Source organism: Solea solea, chromosome 9, assembly GCF_958295425.1.
Source record: "Solea solea chromosome 9, fSolSol10.1, whole genome shotgun sequence".
In the NCBI taxonomy this organism is placed as follows: Eukaryota; Metazoa; Chordata; class Actinopteri; order Pleuronectiformes; family Soleidae; genus Solea; species Solea solea.
In genome coordinates, this window is record NC_081142.1 from 27436961 (window position 1) to 27461456 (window position 24496).

The following is a 24496-nucleotide window of genomic DNA, read 5'->3' on the forward strand; positions in this document are numbered from 1 at the left end:
GCTTTACACCAGTGTTGTTTTCGTCAACGATGACATTCAATTATTTGGTTGACGCCCCTTTTTTCATGCCGATAACAAGACAGTGACGAGATAAACATCTTTTGGACCTTTGATAACGAAAACATGACGAGACGTGTGTGAGTTTTCGTTGGTCTGTCAGACGTTGAAAATGCTTCTTCTGTGTTATTCTGTCAATTAAAAAACTTTAAGACGGGTCGGCTGGGTTGGAACTGGACTAAAACTATCATATATACAAATGACTAAACACTTTACACACAAGGGTTTCATGGAAGGTAAAGGAGAAGAAGAAAAAGACAGGTAAATAAAATAAAGTATGTATCTATATAGTTTATTTTCAAAGCAGCAAATTAATCGATTAATCAGTTGTTGTTTTTTATAAGCCAATTGTGTGAGTTTGGCCTCTTAATTGGGAATGTTTTCTGGTTTGTTTGCTTTAAACTGTTAAAATGTTTGGTTTATGAACACATGTTCTACATTGAAGTTTGGAGACACATGTCCACATGTTCTGCTGTTTTCTGAACATTTCATGGACCAACATACTTGATGATTGAGGAACATAATACACAGACTATAGCAAAGTAACATTTGCAGCTTGATTTTTGTTGTTGTTGTGTTTTTGGGAGAAAGGTTGACATGGATGTGCTGCGTTCTTCTGCCCGACTAAAGAAAAGAGAGCTGGTTTTTTATGTGTCATTTCCAACAAACTCACGTCATGTGCCGGGAAGTTGAGCTACATGAAAACTGATGTTACCTGAAGAATTCCACAGAACTTGGCAGATGAGATCAAAAGAAAGAAGCAGAGGAGACGTTAGCTTCATACCACAGGGACTGAAACTCAGGCTTTTATGTGCGTAATGGCAGAAACTCCTGCACATACTTCAGTAATGGCATTTGCAGGTAAGGCATGTTGCTTCAGCGACTCCAACTAAACGGTTGACTTTGATATAATGTAAACAAGATTTATCCTCATTTAACATAGAACATCCGCTAACCTTTGACCCGAAAAAGCATTGGCACATTACGTCCATGTGTGAAGTTGAACGCCAAATGTTTGAGATTAATTATCGCAGAGCTGTTCTCGTCCACTGCATTCTCCCTGAGCAACACCCTGAGTCTGGAAAATCACAAACGAGAGGTGTTGCAAACGCAACAGAGGAGGCTGATGGAAAGAGAAGAAAGAGGTTGATAAAAAACATGAGCACGCAATAACTCTCTGTTGATATTAATGTGATAAATGCTAATCGCTTCTCGCTGTTGGTGAGGCGGGCGGAGCTAATCACGCCGCCCGCTGCAGACGTGCATGTGCTGCCGCGACCTGGCACGCTCGGCTGTGGACAAATCCATACCATATGTCTCCGCCACCGCGCTGCAGCGTTCCTCTGCCATTGCTGTCTCCAGATAAAAACCAATAGTGGCTACCGCTGGTTTCCATTAATAATAACGTTGAGGAGGAAAGTGCTCCGGGAAGAAGGAGCTCATGTGACTAATGACAAAAAAACAGGAGTGAAAAGGCAACGCTTGGCAAACAAACAATAGGCAACTGAAGCCAGAAGCAAAACTCCAGCGTTCTCTCATAAAACGTTTGCTGCAGATAAAAAACTTTGAAGCAACGATGCAACACAACCCTCCTCCCCACAAGCCCCCGCTCCAAGTATATATACATTTGGCCACAAAGTCAACACAGCACACTCTCTGCACATGTGATTCACTTTGAATCCTACGCTGTGTCCCTTGGTAAAACAACATTTGGCCCCATTTCAATCTTCATATTTCATGTCACTTTAGCCCCACAGTGATTCCGGCCTGCTGCTGACTGACGGGGAATACTGCAGAGAACATGTTTTACAACAAACGTCTGGATTCTGGCATTTTTAAAGGCCGAGCAGGGTTGAGCGGCCAACAGCAACAGAGAGCGTCCACGTCTCTGAAGCTTTTCCAGGCAGCCCATCTGTGTCCACCGAGCACAGCCGACACTGCTGCAACCGGGAAACTGGCAGTCCTGATCCACAGTCCAATTAGCCCCAGGAAAAAGCCTCTCCGGTGGAAGGGCAGAGTGAGGGAGGTCTGGCACGGGTCTCCGTTCTGACGTGTTAGGACCCAATGCCAGTTGGTCTGGACTCCAACACCACAGCAGCTTCTCATCTCCACCTGAAGGGTGCCGCTCGCTCATAAGTGTGGGAAGTTGGCAACGTGGGCTTCTTCACAACTGTCGTCATAATACCTGCACATACAGTAGATCTGTGGTCCACGCAGGCTTTTGCTGACAAACCCGAACCCGTAACAATCGTCCCGTCATAACGTAGCAACCATAAAGACTTAGCGCCGGCCAAGCTTCAGATTTCACCACATGCTGGCGCGCTGCACATACGGCTGAAGAAACAAAGATCCTCAGCACTTTGGGACTGTGCAGGGCGGAGTCTTTTTTCAGCTTTTTGAAAGAGAGGAAAATAAGAACGTGTTAGGACGCGCTGTTATCTACAGCTACGGTTGTAAAAGTTAGCGCGCTACCTCAAGTGATAACAAACCCTCCCTTCTGATTAATGTGCTCACAAAGTCCATTTTGTTTAAGGAATTGAGAATATTGGTGACGTAAGGGACAATTCTGATGATTTTGAAGCATTTGACGTGACATGTCCATCATTCCACTCAACGAGAGGTCGTGCGACAGATGTTGATCGTGTTCGTGTGATCGCACATCACATAGTTTAGCTGAGTGCTTCAGCAAGGAACTGCATCGCATTTGCATTTTAAAATAAGGTTTTAATGGATGAAAAAAAGCTTTAAGTTGATTACTTATTATTGATAAATGCACCTTTAACAACTTTTATTTTGAATCCCCCTGAAACAGTAAACCTAGAAAACACACTTAAATTGAGTGCTTCCTCACCAGTGGTGATTGCTCTAAGACGGCAAGGGAAGCTCAGCTTCCTCTGAAATGTCATCAACCGAGTTGTATTTATATTTCAACACTAAGCGAGCACTAGAACGTGATAACAACGTGTCACTCGTTCACTCAGAATCAGCTGTTTATCACAGATGACGGAATCGTCTCATGTGATTTTTGTAATTCCGTAGCGGTCTCCACACTCCTTTAGCTCGACAGAGATTGGACAAATGTGACCAATCGTCACTTCCGGGGAAGCTCAGCTTCCAAGGCAGTGGATGGGGGGATGGGCGGTGTTGGACGCTGGTCTTCTCCATGATAATTCGAGGAACGGTCAAAAGGTGGAAATGGTTTTTCATTGACAGCGTTGCAGAAACATACCAGCAACTGTCACTGTTCCTTACATGCCATCACAGCTAAACTCGCCGGGTGGAGTGAAAAACATTTGTCTGTACTCAAACACTGCTGGCATCTCTATATGACATATGTGAACTTGTACCACCGTCACTCCTCCACTAAACATCCAGCATGGTTTTGAATGTAAGGAATGTTATGCACTACTGGACCTTTGTTAATGATAGTGTGAGCGAGCGGAAGACACGCAAGTGAGCGCACAAAGCAGCTCAGTGCACAGATCTATGATGCAGCAATGGAGCGAAACACTAAGTTATGATCTTGTGTGTTATTATGGGAACCGTGAGAATTGATTTGGTTTTCTTTATTGTAAAACTGTGGCAGAGAAGATTACACAGTCTCCATTATTAATGAGACACACGCGTTGTAGCTTAAAACACGTTGTTTTGAAAACAGTGGTTCCTGTAGTGTGAGGAGACACTGCAGTGTACTACAGTGTCTCCTCACACTACAGGAACCACTGTTCTGAAAACAGTTTCTTCCCGTGTTACGGAAAGCTCTTGGGATGGTGACTCTTTACTGTGGTGGCGGTGAGAAAGCTGGGTGTTGTTTGAGTTTTGTGGCATGTTAAGTGTCATGTCACCCTGAAGAAAAGCTGGGAGGAAGAGCGATGTCTGGAAATCCTCTGGGTCACAGCTCTCTGCCGTCAGGCTGCTGGATAAGATACAACACGCTTGTTCTGCCAGAGGCTTCACTGATATTTAAAGCTGCAGGGTGTAACTTTTTTTGAACGTTTCTTCTCCTTCTTTGAGTTTTCAGTCATACTCTAACCAGTCTGTGACCATCTCACTTTACTAGTGCAGTGTAAAACGGATTGGCTCATGTGTACAGTGTGTCGCAACAAGATGTCAAAGGCCGTTAAAGAGGCCAAATGTTTAACCAAGGCACGTCAGAGTCTGGTTATTACTAAGCAACCACAAGAAAAAATCTTTCGATTGCAATTCCATTTTTAATGAGGTCGCACTGGTGCTCTTAACATTTCATATGTCTAGTCCTTAGACTTCCATCTTTCCTTATGTCCATCTACGACGCCTGTGTTCTCTATCAGCACTGGCCTGAACTCATACTCAACAAGGACGATGTTATGGTCATAACAGATATAAGACAGAGAACCAGGGTTCTAGCTAGCGCATTTGCGGCCATTACACTAAATTGAGGACGGTCCAGCATCGAAGCGTGGAAATAACAACAAACGTACGCGCAGTATCGCATCGTATCTCACGCCACACATGACATTTCTCACGCTGAGAAGTGATAAAACTTACCGCACATAAATTAGCAATCTATGAATCGATGATGTAAAGGCAGATTGCTCTGCATGGTTCATTCATGCAGTTATACAGCAATACAATAAGTTTCCTATCAGCCAATCAGAAAATAGCATTTCTTGTTGCCGGGGAAAGTCTGAAAATAGGTTTCCACTGCACAGGAGCGCGCATGAATGCTGTAAATGTGTGCACATGTGTTCACGGAGTGAAAGAGCGCAGGTAATCAATTCAATGATATCACTTCATTTACACTTTATACACTTATTTAAACACTTACAACACCATTCATAAACTAAAATGCCCACACACACACACACACACACACAGACAATGACCAATTCTGTTTAAGGGGACAATTTGGGGCCAAAAAAGGCAAAAATCAGTCTAGTGGAATTTGTTCTTTATTATATTAACATATTATCTTCCCCATCATGTTGCTGTCATTATTCTCTATTTAAAATGAAAGCACTTGTATTTGACAGTGGTGTTGAATATACCAGAGGCTTGGATTTAAAGTTGCTCACTACAGCTTTAACACCTAAATCAGCCCCAGTGACAGCAGAGGCCTCCTTTTTTTCACACATAATAAGCTCTTCATCTTGCCTCGCCCTGTTTTAAAAACCTGGAGGATGAACAGAGAAAGTTCGCTCCATATTTGATATCCAGTCAGATGAATAGCTGAGCATGTGAAGCTACTGTAAATTAATCTTAAAATGCAACATTCCTCCACAACAGACAAATGTTTTATCACTTCAGGAGCAAATTCACAGCAACGTGTTTTTTTGTTTTCATTTACGGATAAGAGGAGAAATGTCTTCACTCTGCAAAAGAACTGGTGTTCAACATCATTAGACGTGCAGCAGCGGCAGCAGCAGCCTCAGCAGCAGCAGCAGCAGCATCAGCAGCAGCAGCAGCAGCAGCAGCAGCAGCAGCTCGGCCGTGGCTGGTGCTTTTAATGATGGTGGTCAGCTGTTCTCTGTCCGCCACCACTGACAAGCGGAGACGTTTAGTGTGATGCTGACCTGCTGGGCCTGACAGAAACAGCCATCACTCTGGCCACACGCTATCAAGACAGAGGGGGAAATACTGCACACGCACATCCATGTGTGTTCAAATGCATCACAGCTTGTTTTTCTCACATGAGGAACATGAGAGTTTTTTGTTGTGTGTTGCTCTGAATGACATAATCCTATTCAGGCAGAAATTCTTTTTTCCCCTTTCACCTCCATGTATGGTTATTAAACTGTCCTTGTGTTTGGTGTAATATGATGTCATTTGCAGCTTTCCTAAAGCATGAATATTGACTTTTTATTGCCTTATTTAAACCTCACTCTTGCTGTCAGACCTCATTCAAAGGTTTGCTTACTTTAATTCAAATAAGGCAGTCGGCCATTTCCTTTTGTCACTAATTTAAAGCTGTGGTGTTTTGGAACAGGAAGTAATGTAAAGTAAATTCATCTTCTGAAAACAGGCTCTGCCAAGCAATACTATCAGATGTGACTGAGGGAGCATTTGTGTATATACAGCAGCAGAGCAGGGGAACAATAAGTGTTGTTTTTGTACAGTGGAATTCACTTCTGAATCTTTTCATGGGTGTTTTCAGTCCCACTCCTATAACCTATGTTGCAGCAGCCTCACTGTAGAAGCTCAGCGATGCTCAGACGGAGGTGACAGCGGGCAGCTCGGAGCGGCACAGAGTCGCGTGGAGCTGATCGACTACCGTATGAACTCGTTTTACAACAGACGTAAAAGTTTATATTTCAAAGTTATGTGGAAGTTTGTGAAAGCCTTTTTTTTTCTATCAGATCTGCTATTGTAAAGGCTGCCGGTCTTATCAGACCATGTAAGGCTGCAGCAGTAAAAACTCGGTGTATTAAACTGATGAACGGTGAGATTTATTGTCCTCGACATCGGCTTTTTATTTGTAAGAAAGAGAAAGGCTCTGTTTTTCTCCCCTTCACTCAAACGTTACTGTTACTCTTTGTAGTTTTAATCATGTCAACAATATTAAAATAGCTCTGTGGAACGTTGTATTAGTACCAGGGAACATGAGGGGGAGGAGGTGATGGGTACCTCCATGTAGTAGGAGCCAGCTCCCCTGGAGAGTCAGCCATATTTAGTTAAGGGCACCAGGGGGCCTCGCTGGGAAACTTCATTTAAAAAAAAGAAAAAAGAAATGGCCCCGCTTCAGTGCCCTCCTTCAAAGCCAGCGCATCACATGAGAAAATCTCAGCAGATTGAGACCGGGGAGCCTCAGCTGAGGCTTAACTCCAGTTTACCACATTATGAAAACCTCTTCCATAAAACCAGGATCAGGTACACAAATGTTTGTTTCCACATGCTAAAACCCTTGCGTTACGCAGAGGCTCGTCTATACACACACACACACACTTATACAGTCACGTTACATGTGTCCAGTTTACAGGTTCACTGGGATTCTGCCTTCAGAGTCTTAATCTGCCCTTTCAAGACGACTTTAATCATGCAGACGTTATATTAGTGATAATAACTTCTGGATCAAGACTGAATTTTAGTTGGAGGATGAGGTACGTCTATCTATATCTATATCTATCTATCTGTGTGTCTGGTGTGACACTGTTAAAAAAAGACGGAGGGACATTTTTAGACATTGGTCCAACGATTCATCAGCAAATTAAAATATGGATTATTACTGAAATATTACTGATGTAAATATATGTATGTGTAAATAAATGTAATCAAACATAAAGATTACTTTGATTTTTAACAACCAAATGATGCTCACACGTTGTATAGTCAATTTCCTGAAACTTTCTCCCTTGTTTTAACTGTTTTAGTTTTACAGTGTGGGCTGTGAGAGGTCATTAACCCTTAGAACACAGAGCATTTGGGCTGTTTTTTTCCATGACTAAGTTTGAACGTACAGTATATAAAGAGGCTATAACAATGTGCAATATAGAGTGCCTTATATCCTTTATTTAAATTTTCACCAACTATAGAAACACACCTGAGCGAAAAGTACTCAAAATATTTAAGATCGGATTGAATGTGTGAAATTTGGAAATACACCACAGTTAAATGTTCACCCTGGCTTGTTTTTATGAACATCTATTTTGTGACTTTATATTGCTTCTAAAAATGTGATATAAAATGAATCATAACTTAGACTCAACATCTATAAGAAGATGGAAAAAAATGCAGTTTTTAAAGCCTGAATATGTGACCTATAAACACACCCACCCAGGATGTAGTAGTGGATTATTCCCACAGCAATTTACCATGGGTGAACCTGCGGCACAGCTCTGTGGCTTAAACATTGCGAATTGTTGATTATAATCATTTTAAATGTCATTTTCTGCCTGAGGAATAAATGATATGCATGAAAATACTTTTAGTTTTTATAGTTTTGTGAGATGATCAGAGTTATAATTTAAGGTTTTTGGCAGGTCACACAGAGGATTTTGAGAATTGATGGTATCTCATTCTATGTAAATAGCCTTGAGATGATGTATGTTGTGATTTGTCGCTATAAAAATCATTTATACATGATTGTTGAAGTGAAGTGGCTGCTGTTTACAGAAAGTTAAATAGATGTGCTTTAACAGAACGACGCAGACTTTGACTGGAAACAAGCTGCTCTAATTCAAATGATAAACAAAGCAGCTGAAAGTCTTCAGGATTTCAGCTAATCATCAGTAGGCGTTAGGAGTCGTCGACTCCCTTCTTCAGCCGAGCCTCAGCGGTTTGGTGTTTATTACCACACATTCCGCGTTGTTAGGGCTTTCGCGGTTTACGGAAACGCGCTGAGAGATGTGAACAGCTGCCAAACTATCAACAGGGCTTTTTAGAGGAAGGTGGGAGGAAGGGAATTAAGGAGGGATGTGGCTCTGTGGTATGGGTGAGTAAATAATGCTGACAAAGCACTTTTCACATTTAAAGATAAATACATTCTACACCATGATGTGTGTGTGTGTGGGGGGGGGGGGGTATTTTGGCAAAATGAGAACAGTAATAAACTTTTACAGCAACAACATTAAAGCACATGTGACGATGGGCAAGATGACACTTAAATGACTGGATGGACATTTGCAGGGCAGCAAAGATAAATAACAATACACTGATAACGTCACTGTAAATTAAGATTATAACAGCTGTCAAAATAGTGTGGAGTAGCTAATGACATGAAAGCTGCAGTAGCATTTCCCTCAGAGCTGGTGATGACAAATGGATGCTTTTCTCTGCAGTTTTGAATATTATAATAATAATGCAGTTCCTTCCATTTCCACACAAAAACACCCTGAGAGCTAAGAGAATAATGCACTCATATAATAAAAAAAAACTTGCCTTTTACTCAGTGCTCTCAGTTGCAACTTAAATATTGAGCCAAAAAAGTGCTTTTGTCAACTCTGAAATTGTGTTTGAATCACTGGAGACGAAGGCTTCACCACAGTGACTGTGTGTGTGTGTGTGTATGTGTTTTGGCCACACCATACTTGCATCATGGGAAAGTTGTTCTGGAGCAGGGAGAGGTCCCCGTCACAAATGTTACATTAGCTGAAGTATTTGACTCAGTGGAGAAGGCCACTGAAGTGGCAGCAGGGTTTTGCCAGAGAGGAAATGAATACAGCGTTTTAGGAAGTGGGATTTAAAGGCTTTTAGTAATGCTGGACTCACATGAAAGGTATGTTTGATGCCAGGGGCAAGGTTCTCTGTCTTGATCTTCCAGATGAGCGGTTGGGGGGAGTTAAGCACAAAGACCAGGGGCTTCTGGTGGCGCAGCAGAGACTGGATGGGCTTCAGATGAAGCTCCACCTAAGAGAGAGGGGGTAGAAATAAACAGTCACATAAAGGAAACAACAGTACAAGTAAACTAAGGGGAAAACAACTGCATACAGAGAAAACATGTCACTGAAAGATCACATTATACTATTTACGGTTGATTTTCTCATGTTCACTTCAGAACATAAGAAACCGGCACATCTATCATGAGATGCCGGGAACTCTGTTTGGGTTATCTGTCCAATTCATGAGCTACTAGAGTTCTTGTTTGTATTGTTAAACAAGAACAACATCTATCAGAAGAAGACCAAGAACAATTTCCATTAAAACGTATTTCAGATGTTTCCCTCGTGTTCTGTGATCATCACTGACTTCCAACAGGACACCAAATCAACTGTGTGAGCGAAGTTTAAATCATAATCTAAATTTTAAAAAAATTGTTATTATAATCTTTAGACGTTGTGAAAATCCCCAATATCTTCTGGTATCTTTTATTTACTGAGGGTTTTCATAATTTAGTGTTTAATGATTTAGTAATACCTGACTCATGGATAAGGGGAGTGCTGGCACTTCATGCACTGAGTATAAGCACAAATGTTCAAGCTTGTTGGTCTTTATCAGGCTTTTGTTTATGTACACACTTTTGCTGATAAACCCACAAAGACGACACGCCGTGCACTCCCTAAACTTGCCTCGCTCTGATACGGAGCCTCACACAGTGGAGTCTTTGTTAACAACACAGAGGGAAAAAAACAAAGCAACAAAGTGGCGGCTCTCTGTTAACATCTCTACAGTATGCCATTAAAGTAGATTTACACAGTCTGTTGGTGAAACAGGGGAAAACAAACTTCATGTTTTGGGACTTTGTGTGTGTTTTGTTTTCACTGTTTGACACATCTGAATGATTTGGGCCGTTACCCCAGTCATCTGACTTCATTTAAAGGGTGAGTTTGGGCTGCGTTTGACACAAAAGCACGGCACGACTCGCCTCACCACGCTCCGGTATGGCTATTTTGCATTTCCATTAGCGACAGTACCTGGGACTGTTTTTAGTTCTATACGTGACATCGTCAGACTGCCGGCCACTGACTGGTCAAAGTGTCGTCACAGGAAGACACAAGAACCAGCCTGAACAATGCCGAAGTGTAGATCAGTCAAAAAGACTTAAAAATCCTAAAAACGTGGGTTCATCTCCAACAATTACCAAGGAAATGTCTAAAATCTCAGTATTGAACAGAGGAGTCTGGTGTATTTAGTCCAGTTTGTGTGCCAGGCGGAGTCTGTGCTCCGCTCAGGGAGGAAGTACTGAACAAATGGTTTTAATGAACTGATTCTAATGATTCAGTTACGCTGAAAACAACTGCTTTACAAGTCATGAGTCACTTGTGTGTGTGTGCGTGTGTGTGTGTGTGTGTGTGTGTGTGTCACGTGTAAAACAACGTCACAGCAGTGGAGTGCTTTTCAACTACAAACTAGAGTTTGTGTCACTGAGGTAAACTCAAAGGATGGATTTTTAACCCATACAGCCAGAATTTAAAATGTCAATATAATAAATATGATAAAAGTGAGTGTTAATGTATAATGTCAAGTAAAAAACAAACAACTGAACTTTCTCTTTGACATGATCAGTACCACTGCTTTAATGAGAAATCCTCACTTCTTCTGTCTGTCTGCTCTCGTTCCCAGGCTAACCTTATTAGCTTGTGTGTGTGTGTGTGTGTGTGTGTGTGTGTGTCAACAGTAAAAGCCTGTAAATCACTAATTCAACCCACAAGGATTCCCATTTTTTGACCTCCAATAACTTCATCAGTGACAGCCTGTGACCAAATTAAATGAGCTTTTTAAGAGTTTTTACAATAGAGAGGAACATTGTGCGTCCACTGTAGCTAATATTGGAACAAAAGATGCACAATTATAGTGGTGGAGATGGTGAAAACTGCATTCATACACCATGTTTGAGTGTGGTCATCTGTCCATGCTTATCTGATTAGACAAGATTTTAGAAACCGCTGGAATTTGTCCGATTGGTTGGAAGACCTTTTGAACATCAACACCCCTGTGAGAGCGCCGCGGTCAACACACCAGTTTCTCTCAGACGTTCTTAGATCCAGGTTGAAACTTAGAGGGGATGGATCGTTTTTTTCGTTTACATCCCATAAACGCACTGCCCAGAATGTCACCTCTCCTTGGCTTTCAACTCGAGTGGAGTATCGATCATCCTCTAAATTAAGAAGTGTCTTTATTGTTTTTTCATTATTTTATGACCTTGTTGATTACTGTGAAGCAGCAAACTTGGCCTTGACCTTCACAACAGCGTTTAAGTCAGTGTCAATAATATAAGGAAACTCCTACCAGTGTATTTTGATTGAGAACACAAACAAAGACAAAGAAAGTTACTTTATAAATTCAACATTTAGGTTGAACTGATTATTTCCCGTGTAATCAACCTGGACTAACACAATGTCTACTTCAGAAAGGTTTGCAGGAGTTCAGTTTAGATGCCATCTCTCTGCAGCATTAACACATAGTCTAAACTGTGGAAACAGTCTAAACTGATTGTGTAACACATTTCAAGACCAAAAGGTTGGTACGACTGATCACTTTTGCATCATTTTCATGAAATTATGACGATAATGACATTTCTGGAGTCTGTTAACAAACTAAACAACATCAATTTTGATCAGTTTCATCATAAATCAGTTATCTCAAAGAAGTCTTTCTGTTGGGACATTGCACTATTGTTTTGTGATAGTTTCTTTATAGATTTCTTATAGTTACTCATAGTGTTGTACAGCAAATGGAGCAATATGACACATTATTCCTGTTGCTGCTGTTTTATTGACGTGGTCCTGTACAGCACTGGTCAACCTTGGTTGTTTTAAACATGCTCTATTATTGTTATTATTATTATTATTATTATCATCATCATTATTATTATTATTATTATTATTCATAATAATAATAATGATAATAATAATAGTGGTAATGATGGTGGTAATAATAATAATAATAATAATAATAGCAATAATAATAATAATATTATTATTATTATTATTATTATTATTATTAATTATTATTATTATAATACTAATATTATGATAATAATAATAATAGCAATAATAATAATGATAATAACAATATACATTATTGTTATTATTATTATTGTTATTAATAATTATAATAATAATAAAACTGATAATAATAATAATAATAAAAAAGAATAAGAATGATAATAATAATAATAATAATAATAATAATAATAATAATAATAATAATAATAGCAATAATAATAATAATCATAATAATAATAATAATAATAATAATAATAATGATCAAACGTGACACTGCCCATGGTTTACAGGAAGGTAACATACTGTCTTAAGAGACCAGGCTGTAATAAATCACACAGCCTCTTAACAGTTTTCAACACAATTAGATACAGATTTTTTTTGTGTGATTTCTGTATTGTGTGTAATGTGACAGGTTCAAAGGCTCGTCACTGTGCTGCTGTGTGAAGCCGTCGAACATGAGACGCCATCAGCAGATGGAGTGATCACACAGCATCAGAGTTTCACACGTGTTAAAGCCCTGAGGGACAGCATGACAGAAGAGACGGTTCAGACGGTTCCCTGTGAATGTGCTGAAAAGATAATCATTAAAAAGTCCCACATGTGAGACATGGAAGCGCAAGAATCACTGAACACTTGTCTATGAGGTAAAGTGACGAGTGATCCAGAAAAACACATCAGAAACCTGTTGGTTTTTTTTCTACCATTTCATTTTTACAGTCAAATCTGTGGAAAAAAAAAGGCGCATTCATGGCTCCTCTGAGAGTCACGTCAACCGAGATAGAGTAATACCTGGCCTGGGTTTGAGGCCCCACGGCTTTGAGTGATGGACGAGAAAGGGAGGCAGAGAAAGAGGAGGAAGGAATTTTAAACCCCAGACGAAAACATTTCCAGAAGACGTGAAGTCATCCGCAAACACACAAACAGAGAGGAAGCAGAGCGCGGGCCAAGAAGAGGAAAACTGAGGCAAATACTAAAGGGACAGTTCAGGATTTGTGCGATTGACAAGTGCGACACACACACACACACACACACACACACACACACACACACAGTGCCACTGAAAACATGCTTCCTAAAAGTACTCCCTAAACTCTCCCTTTAATGTCTTTTTCATGTAATAACGCCCATCTAAATCAGTCCTGGATTGGGTAACAGAAGCAGTTGATGTGGAACTGCGCTCAGAGATCAGACCTCAGTCACAGAGCCACAGTGTGAAGAGAGAAGAGGTGCAGAGAGGGAGGGAGGGAGGGATGGAGGGAGGGAGAGAGGGAGGGAGTCCACTGGTGAACAGTGGGACACACCTGATTGATTATCTGGAGCCTGGCACAGGGATTTGGGGACCGGTGTACGTTTACAGTTGCGGGGCACATTTGCCAGCAGCCATGGATGGAGGCCTGTCTAGACCTATCACATTACTGAAATCAAGCTCCACACAGGGGACGACAGCTGTAGCGGGATAAGCAAAGGCCCATCACCGAGCATGCCATTAGTGGTGGTAGCATGTGTAAACAATGAAAATGTAACCCAGAGAGAGACAGAGAGAGAGTGAGGGAGGGGGAGAGAGAGAGAGAGAGAGAGAGAGTGAGGGGGAGAGAGAGAGAGAGAGAGAGAGCTTCAACAGTGAGCTTTGAACAACAAACATAAAGTTAGAATAAACCCCAAAAGATGAATCACACATGGTTTTTGTTTTTTTTTGCTTTGACTGTGTAACAAAAGCACACAGTTAGAGTGAAATGGCTGTGACACTGTACTTGTTATGGGTGACACCCTGTGTTTTCAAACACTGTGTCATGTGATGCGGGAGGGAGAATGGGGGAAGACGCAGAGTGGAATCGAACCTCAGTCACTGCAGTGGGCCTTTCTGACCTACGGGGCACCAGCTCTACCAACTTCCCCCCAGTTGCCCCACCATTGCAACTAATGACTCCTCCTGTTGGTGCTTATCACAGGCAGAAGTTTGTATTCTAAACTCTTGGGACAGAGCTCAATATCATTAACTTCATCAACTGGACCATTTTCCACTCGCACGGCACGACTCGCACTGCATCGACGCATTTATTTTGCGTCTGATTAATCGATTATCAAAATAGTTGTCGATTAATTTAGTAATCGATTAATAATCAATGAATGGATGAATTGTTTCAGCTCTTATCTCAGTATTTAACAGAGGAGTCTGGTGTATTTAACGACAGCACTGCTGAAAGCGGCGATTGCGACCAGCGAGCCACGTCTCCAACCCTGCCGCTGTGTTTCAGTCCAGTCTGTGCTCCGGTCATGGAGGAAGTACTGAACAAAGAGTTTTAATGAACTGATTCTAATGATTCAGTTCCACTGAAAACACAGTCACAGCAGTTTCCATGCAGCCTTGCTGGGATGACCCCGGCCCCTTGAGGAGGTACTATTGTAATGGAAACACAGCCAAATCATGCAGAGCTGGGACCATGTAGTGGAGACACGACTTTCTTGTTTCCAGAACGTCTGACATCACAAGGAACTATGAAAAAAAACAACACACAAGCCAGAACAACCACTGGCAACGGAATTGGTCTTAATCTCCTTCTTTAGCGGCTTCACTCAGGTTAAAAAATCCCAGTTCTATACTGAGAGTTTGACAGTGATTCCCACCCTGTACTGTGAGCAGGAGTGATGAGTTATCAGTGACCCAGCAGTGAGAGCTCAGTATCAGCGCAGCTCAGTGTCCTCGCAGGAAAAGGGAGTTTCCTTTATTGATGGAGCTAATTAAGTGTCTGATGATCCCCGCAGACTCAGAGAAAGACCCAAAACATCCTTTAATTAACCAAAAACTAAGACTAATCTGATAATCTGAGGGAAAACATTCGCCGCCCTCCCAGGAAATAATAGTCAACATAGACAGACAAGAAAGACAGCACAATGTATTCAGTGGCACGAGGCAGACAAACAGGGAGCTGTCTCACAATAACAAGTGGTTTGAAGGGTTTTAAGATTTAAGATTCAAGATTCAAGAGTCTTTAATGTCCATTATATCACGATGGAAATGTTGTCTCCCTTGGACACACACTTCACTTTAGTCAAACAAACACAACCTTTTAAATAACGTGTTCCCCTCCTCGCCTGAGGCGGCGCTGCATCAAGAGTTACTGAAGGAGAAGACAAGACAACACTGTACAAGAAAACTCGCTCATCTGTTGGTTAACGCAGGACAGTGGCAGGACAGTGGCAGGACAGTAGCAGGACAGTGGCAGGACAGTAGCAGGACAGTGGCAGGACAGTGGCAGGACAGTAGCAGGACAGTGGCAGGACAGTAGCAGGACAGTGGCAGGACAGTGGCAGGACAGTGGCAGGACAGTGGCAGGACAGTGGCAGGACAGTGGCAGGACAGTGGCAGGACAGTAGCAGGACAGTGGCAGGACAGTGGCAGGACAGTGGCAGGACAGTAGCAGGACAGTGGCAGGACAGTAGCAGGACAGTAGCAGGACAGTGGCAGGACAGTAGCAGGACAGTGGCAGGACAGTGGCAGGACAGTAGCAGGACAGTGGCAGGACAGTGGCAGGACAGTAGCAGGACAGGAGCTAGACAGTAGCAGGACAGTAGCAGGACAGTGGCAGGACAGTAGCAGGACAGTAGCAGGACAGTGGCAGGACAGTAGCAGGACAGTAGCAGGACAGTAGCAGGACAGTGGCAGGACAGTAGCAGGACAGTGGCAGGACAGTAGCTCCGTGGTAGAGCTAGTTGTCTTTCGAGTGGAAGTTTCTGGGTTCAATTCCCGGCTACGTTAGTCTGCACACTGATGAGAGATGGATGACTGGCAAACCTCTTGTGTAAAGTGGCTTTGACGAGGAAAGCGCTTTATATATAAATGCTGTTATTATTATTATCATATATTGCAATGTAACTTTCCTTATTTGTAATGTCACAAAGGTTCAAGATATCTCTGTAAAATATTAATGGATCGCACAAACACTATGAGTCTATGAGGTATAACATGTTAGTTCTTGGAATGCTTTACTCCACATGTGTGAAATATAATATAATATAATATAATATAATATAATATAGTATAATATGATATAATATAATATAATATAATATAACATAAAATAAAATAAAATAAAATAAAATAAAATAAAATAAAATAAAATAATATGATATAATATAATATGATATGATATAATATAATATAATATAATATAATATAATATAATATAATATAATATAATATAATATAATATAATATAGTATAGTATAATATGATATAATATAATATAATATAATATAATATAATATAATATCATATCATATCATATCATATCATATCACATAACATAACATAACATAACATAATATATTATAACATAACATAACATAACATAACATAAAATAAAATAAAATAAAATAAAATAAAATAAAATAAAATAAAATAAAATAAAATAAAATAAAATAATATAATATAATATGACATAATATAATATAATATAATACAATATAATATGATATAATATAATATAATATAATATAATATAACAGTCTTTAATCATCTAACACTGATAATGATAATTGTTGATATGACTGTATTATAAATGTTTATTATAATAACCTTTGGGCCATATCAACCTGCCCTTTCCAATAATAGTAAAAAAACAAGCTCACGGGGAGTTACCATGTGGAATGAGGCAAAAGCTGAATAACAAAGAGTGCTGGCTCAGAACAACAAAGTCATGGAGGACGGCGTACTGCCTGGGACCAGTCAGGCTGCGTTATCTGATGCGTGTCTATGTACGCGTGTCTTGTCAGTCTGGATCTTGGTTCGTTCTGGATCACTGAGAGTGTACAGAGGGAAGTGGAGCCGGGGCAGAGGGGCTCAGTGACGGACAAAAAACCCGCTGAGCGCTCTTATCAGTGCCACCCACATATTTAAGGAACAAGTTGGATGCTACCTGAACTATGACGGTTATCAGTCTGCACTCGGTTCAGCGCCGCAGGGCAAGAACATCAGAGAGAGAGAGAGAGAGACATGGGCCTCGGGATAGAAATCTCAAGCAGCAGAAGAAAATAACATGGGGATGATGAAGAAGGGCAAACAGTGATTATGATTTTTTTTCTTTCATTTTATCAATATTCTGCATGTGCCACTTTGAGTTGACATTCTATTTAAATGTCAAGTCCTTCGTTCGTTATTTTTGCTATTTTATTCTGTACCTCAAGCCGGGAGTCTCTGCAAAAATGTCATTATGTCTCATAATGACAATAAAACTTCTTGAAATCTTGAGCGGTAATGTCAGGATTGTAATGCTCATGTACGTGGATTATGGGCTGACACTTTTTAATCCAAAATCATCCATACGAACTCACAGCCTTACAAAAGAAGTTGAAAATATAAGTGAATTTGGTGGAGAAAGTTCAGCCCTGGCGTGTGGTTGGTCTCGTGTGCGAGCTCGACTCATATCTGACACCGCTCTCACCAGCTGTTTGTTCCATGCTGAGCTCCTCCCCCATATTGTCACTCACACAGTCAAAAGATATCTGCAAATTCCAGCTGATAAAACAATCCGCCGCTCGGCCTCACCCTGATCCAGAGCCAGCGGCTGTTTGATGTTTGCCTATGGTAAACTGATTAAAGAAAGACGGCCGTGCACAGATATCGTCGGCCCCTTTTTGTTTATTTTCCACCCTGTCACCAGACTGTTTACCCAGACGGGCCTTCTGCTTCTTTGAGTTATTTATGCTCAAAGATCTGAAGCAACTTGGGAGCATTAGTGTCCACCTCAATGCCAAGATCTTCATCAACAAATGTGAAGCAGTGGACGTTAGCAGCGTGCTAAAGCCTCCCCCCTCCCTCTCTTTGGCATGTGACGGACAATGAACATGTGGAAAAATGTTTAAACATGATACCTACACGGTCAAACCGGGGCAAGAGGAAAAGAAATCAGCAAGCGGGGATGAGGTCATTGTTTTGGTCGAGCTTAAGTGGCACAACACCAACACCTCAGGTCAATAGTCGTTAGATATTTTGCCTCAAGGGTTTAAAGTTTGGATGAAAAATGTGCTTAAAATCTCGTACGAGACACAGCTCACGATCAATGTCTCTCACATATTCCACCTGGCACTACAGGTATCGCCATGCTAAGCTAACGCTCACGTTACTAGACTTACAGTCTTTCAAACCTGGCCTGACTCACTTTGGAGACCCACATCGGTATCATAAAGAAAAACAGATCTGCTTCTGTTACTTTGATCAGGACGAGTGAAGCTGAAGAAATCATCTTCACTTCAGACAAATGTGAAAAACACTTCATAAAGAATGCCTTGTCCAGATGAGACACTGTCCACACTTGTCATTGTCTATGAAAAGAAAACAGCCCACTGTCTGAAAGTCCAGAATATGAAAAACAACTCTCAATCTGAATGGAGAGAAATAAAAGCTCTTTGGTAAACCTTTGTAATAAATAATCTAGAAGACGATGAAAGTTTCCGGGTTTGTGACACTGAATTCATCCTGAACTGAGCTGTGAAAGTGTCTCTAAAAGTGACAGTGAACCTAACTTCAAATGATGATATAAATGACGGATGTTATCCTACAACAATAAAAGCTTTAATTAGCTTGGAGTCACTTTTCAGGCAGCTGCGCTTCATTTTGTGTCACTTCAGTTTTTTGTAAGGAAACACTTCATTCACACAATAGTAGTACAGCTGTGGTTAGCTGTCGTTAGCTGTCATTAGCTGTTGTTAGCTGTTGTTAGCTGTCGTTAGCTGTCGTTAGCTGTTGTTAGCTGTCATTAACTGTTGTTAGTTGTTGTTAGTTGTCATTAGCTGTCGTTAGCTGTGGTTAGCTGTTGTTAGCTGTTGTTAGTTGTCGTTAGCTGTCGTTAGTTGTAGTTAGCTGTCGTTAGCTGTCGTTAGCAGTCGTTAGCTGTGGTTAGCTGTCCTTAGCTGTGGTTAGCTGTCGTTAGCTGTGGTTAGCTGTGGTTAGCTGTCGTTAGCTGTCGTTAGCTGTTGTTAGCTGTGGTTAGCTGTTGTTAGCTGTGGTTAGCTGTCGTTAGCTGTCGTTAGCTGTGGTTAGCTGTCGTTAGCTGTGGTTAGCTGTCGTTAGCTGTGGTTAGCTGTCGTTAGCTGTTGTTAGCTGTGGTTAGCTGTCGTTAGCTGTTGTTAGCTGTCGTTAGCTGTGGTTAGCTGTTGTTAGCTGTTGTTAGCTGTCGTTAGCTGTTGTTAGTTGTCGTTAGCTGTCGTTAGCTGTGGTTAGCTGTGGTTAGCTGTCGTTAGCTGTTGATTTAAACCAGCAGCACCTGTAGCAAAGATGAAGGAAACTTTGATTTGTTGCTGTGTTTTTTTGCTTCAGTCTCGCAGCCTTTAGACCTGAAGATGCTTCGCTGTGATCTGAGCAAACGTGAACACATGGTTTGCACTGGACCCAAAATATTATTGTGGGTACTTGTAGCTGCCTGACTGAATGATGATCATACTTTCTCCCTCTGGCCTCTGGCGTGTTATTCCACGGTGACTGTGAGCTCTGTAAATGCCATGTGCAGTCACTACGGAGGTGTTCTGTTGCACTTAATAACACAGCTTTCGGCGTGGAGATTGGCCGAGAGCCAGACGTGTGTATGGTGAGCGCAGGTCCAGCTGCACATGTTCACTTCATAGCCCTCAGTTAATACCCACACAGGCCGGGTTCACCGGCGCGGGCCGGAAACCATTCATTTCGCTCACGTCCTCACAGAAAACCAGCAGCAACTTTAACATATGGTGGTTAAAGAGACGTGAAGCAGGCCTCACACATCGCAGCTGCACCATCTGTGTGTGTGTGTGTGTGTGTGTGTATGTATTTGAAATTGACCATGTGATCCCCTTCATCCACATTAGTCCACACACAGAAGCTGATTTATTCCCTCCCATTATTGGGTCAGGGCTAAGACGTCACTGGTGCACATCGTGTGTCTCCTTTATATACAGTCTGTGCTGTGGCCCAGACTCCACTTCCTCCCCATCAGCAGAGGTGAAGAGAAGTCAGGGGGAAATCTACAGATCACCAACTGACCAGGCACCTCCTCCTCCTCCTCCTCCTCCTCCTCCTCTCTGCTGACTTAGAAAACAAGCAAATGAACCATGTGCCAAAGCAAACAGGGGCGAAAAGACCCATTACTGTGAATGAAATCCATTTGCATGTTTCCAGATCACCAGATGAAAACTGATTCAAATGCAGAAGGCGGTGCCTTCAGTGACAACTGTGGACCAAATATTCCAGCTTGAATAGTTTACGTCTTCCAAGGAAGATATGAGTTCTTCTCTAATTCCTCTGAATCAGCTTCATTTATGATCGCCTTTTGAATTTGAATGCATAAATGTCATTTGATCTGCTCGTGCCTGCACTGGGATCAGACCATCAGCTTATAAATGGTTTAGAGGTTATTAAAATGATATAAAACAGCAATAAGATGTTATGTCACATTACATACAAAGGGCAACAGTGATTTGTTGCTTGCTAAATAGTGACCCTATATGGCCACTGTCAGCTACATCAGATCATTTATCATTTATGTGTAAGTGGTTATGAAGATTTATAACAGTGTTCATCGACAAAATACCGGAATTATAAACATTTATAAATCCTCTGTAATGGGTGTCTTGCTCTAAAGTGGCAAAAGAAAAATCTACGTTAAGCCTTAAGACAAAGGAGAAACCACATGGCATGAGAAGTTTATAGGAGTATATATATATATATATATATATATATATATACATATATAGTGATTGTATCATAAAGCACCATTGTTCAGCAGAGTATTCCTTTAAGAGTCAGAGGTTCTGGGGTTTGGAACAAATGCTTTGTTTTCAGGAAGTAAGTTCAGAAAACCTTCCAAACCTCCTGGATTCCGACCTCCCTTCCTTTCATTTTGCTTCATAATTAAGGAAAGGGCCTCATGCTGTGGAATCACATTATGTCAAAGACAAAGAATAAAGGAGCAGTGCGGTGGTTCCTTCTGGGTGAGAGGAGCCAAACCCGTATCTGGCACGGATCTTGAACCCAGCTTCGTCTCAAGCAGTATTTCATTTTTCCCCTGGATTATCACCTCTTCCTGTCATGAAAGATCACGGCCAGATTGTGTCAATGCAACCGTCTGACGCACCGTGTGTTCTCAGACGCACTCTATAGGTGAAGGCTGAGCACCGAGGAGGAGGAGGAAGAGGAAGAGGAGGAGGAGGCGGCTCCTCGTGTACAAACAAGTCGATCTGTGTCCTCCTCTCAGGTGGAAAAATCAAGGACTAAAGCTTGAGTGGGCACAGTGTCTGTATCTCTTTTGAGGGATTATATCATGACATAGAGCTTGTGCACGGTCATCTAATCTCACTCAGAGCTGCAGTGACCTTGTGCAGCCAAGGCTTTAGACGAGGAACCAGACAGCTGGATTACTGCCGCCTCCACATAAGTGCTCAGATGACCATGGAGACGAGGTTTTACTAAGAAGAGAATTCATTTACGTGACGAGACAAAAACTCTCAAACTTATTTGTTCCGTATTTAAAGGCCAAAGTTCTTAAATAAGAGACCGGTAAGACCCTTTGTGTCCCTGCTACTTAAAACCCTAAGAGCTGAAAAAAGAGAGCAAGTACATCAGGATTTAGCAAACTGCTGTCATTGCTTTCTTTGAAAAAAGATTCAAAATCTTTCTTGTTTATGTTAAACAAAAATAAGCCTTCATCTCAGTGATGTATTCCATCTCAGGCCACTTAAAGAGCGCTGATCTTCAATAATACTTGGAGCTTACGAACGCACAAGACCATATTTGTCTTTTTTTCCTTTCTCTCTGAAAGCAGGTGTGGACAAAACCTGATTTCTATAGCGTGGATTTCTGCGTCTCACCATAATCCAGCTTGACACAAGGATTATCTGTCGATGAAACCCAGCAGAACCCTCTGCCAGAGCACAGTGCTCTCCTGTGTTTTGATTTAAGAGCTGATAGGTAAACCCACGGCAAAAAACATGGCTTTCAAAACCTTCCTGTGAAGGGAAGGAATCAGAACACAAACCACGTGTTAATGAAATAAATATCTAGTGTGTAAATGATCTTTGCCTTTTAGGACTAAACCTTCTGAGGTACGACGGAGCGAGGGAAAGTACCTTCTACTGTAACGTCAACTCACTGACACCCACTCACGCCACTGTTGGCATTAGGGCTAAACATTTGGGGGGAAATCCTTATTTGATTGTGACAGACATGACTTTTGAACCTTTTTGAAATGTGTAATGTGATGTTGTTTCATTGTTTGAGTCACACTTTTTACTTTTACACAGAAAAAAGAACTACCGTCATTTCAGCCGCTACTTTTTTAACCACGCTTTGAACCTCGCGGCTTCATTTATGGATTGTTCCCGGTTTCACAAGCGTCGCATTAGACCAAGGAAATTGCCGAATGGGTTAAAGTGCAGCCACTCGACGTCAGTGTAACTGACGCCACTCGACGTCAGTGTAACTGACGCCACTCGACGTCAGTGTAACTCGTAACATTTACGGTGGCGACAATGAAAACCGTCCTGAGAAAACATCGGATGAAGCAATTCTGAGGCTGTTCAACTGTGACACCAAAGGAGATGACGAGGAGGAAGATAGTGACCAATGACTTTCTTGGATTAGGTAACTGTTTACCGCTAATTATTTAGTTTTGTTCCAAGCCGTGTTACTGGCACTGTCTTTCATTGAAGCCTGTGTAAAGTTTATTTGTTTCAATGTAGGCACCTGCAGCTTAATTATGTTCAAAATAAATCGTTTTTAAAAATGCAGTGGGTGTGGCTTATATTTAGTTGTGCTTAATAGTCCGTATTAAGTTAAAAAAAAAATGGATGGAAGAATTAAATTGCATTGTTACAATCTGTGATTTCAGTTTGTTCAGCTCAAATAAGAACCGGTCAAATCACAATAGATGCAGGTTTTTATTGATCTGCATTCAGTGACTGTGTGTACTTACCTCACTAAAGTCAAGGTACTGCAATTGTATGTATAGATTAATATTCATGTTTCAGGTGTTTCGGTGTTAAACGTCTTTCAGCCAAAAAACGTCAAAAAATGCGTTTTTCGGCCAATATGTTTTTTGGCGGCCGAATTTACGGTGCATCATTAATTTGTAACATCAAACACAAACACAAACTCTCCCACTGATTCACCGTAATAGTGGGTTTTTCCTCGTTTAAAAAAGTTAAATGTTGGTGTAAAAAGAGTGGCGTTAACATAATAAGCAGCTTCTTCCAGAACGAAAGAAGCTTCTTGTTAGAATGTCTTCAGCTCTCTGTTTCTATACTTGTGAAGACACCATGACGTGGATGACAGACAACATTGTCTTCTATTGTAATGACGATTCCCTGCAGATCCAGAATAGTCGCACATACTGTGCATGAATGTGTGATATATAGCACAAGCAATGCTTGAACCAACATCAGCAGCAGCAGGTCTGCACACGCTGCTCCTCACACTGATGTGACTGACAGGGGGGGGGAAGGGGGAACCCGTGACAGTTTAAAACACAGACACAGCGTATTTGACGGCCGTGGGCCCGTGATTCATCGTCGAAATATGCCGAACTCTGATGAGTCGAGCCTTGAGACAGGACCGTGTAAAACACCTGAAGACAGGGAGTGGTTTCAGCAGCAGTATCAGGAAATGTGCTGACAGATTTTTGTTGAAGAAGAGCACAAGAAGTTTTGAGGGGGAACTGAGGGGAGATCTCAGAACCGAGTCTAATCTAATACTAGTGTCTATGTCATACAACTCCAAAAATCCCAAACTATCCCTTTAATGAAAGGTTGAGAACTTAACAACATGAACAGTTTCCAACACAAAGGTCTAACAATTTTAATTTGAATAAAATGTGTAGAAGTGGAAATGGAAAATAGAAGAATTAAATTGCAGCCTTTGTGACCCTTGACCCTTGACCCTGGCTCATTAGTATGACTCTCACTGTAGCTAAGATTCCTCGAGCAGCCATTATCAGCATCTTAATCTGAATAAAACAGATTAAACCAGTGCAGTGGAAACATGATAACAGTGAGTAACTGTGGTTTCACACACAGAAATGTCCATTGCTTCTATTATTTCTTGCTTTAATTAAATC

General features: G+C 41.3%; 1 protein-coding gene across 2 annotated transcripts in view; it reads right to left on the reverse strand.

Moving 5' to 3' along the window:
• Window positions 1–24496, reverse strand: part of tgfbr3 (transforming growth factor, beta receptor III) — an 87390-nt gene that overhangs the window by 35720 nt on the left and 27174 nt on the right. For both annotated transcript variants that reach the window (XM_058638270.1, XM_058638269.1), the window contains exon 4: window positions 9241–9378. In XM_058638270.1, coding sequence (XP_058494253.1) covers window positions 9241–9378 — 138 coding nt within the window. The remainder of the gene's footprint in view (window positions 1–9240; window positions 9379–24496) is intronic.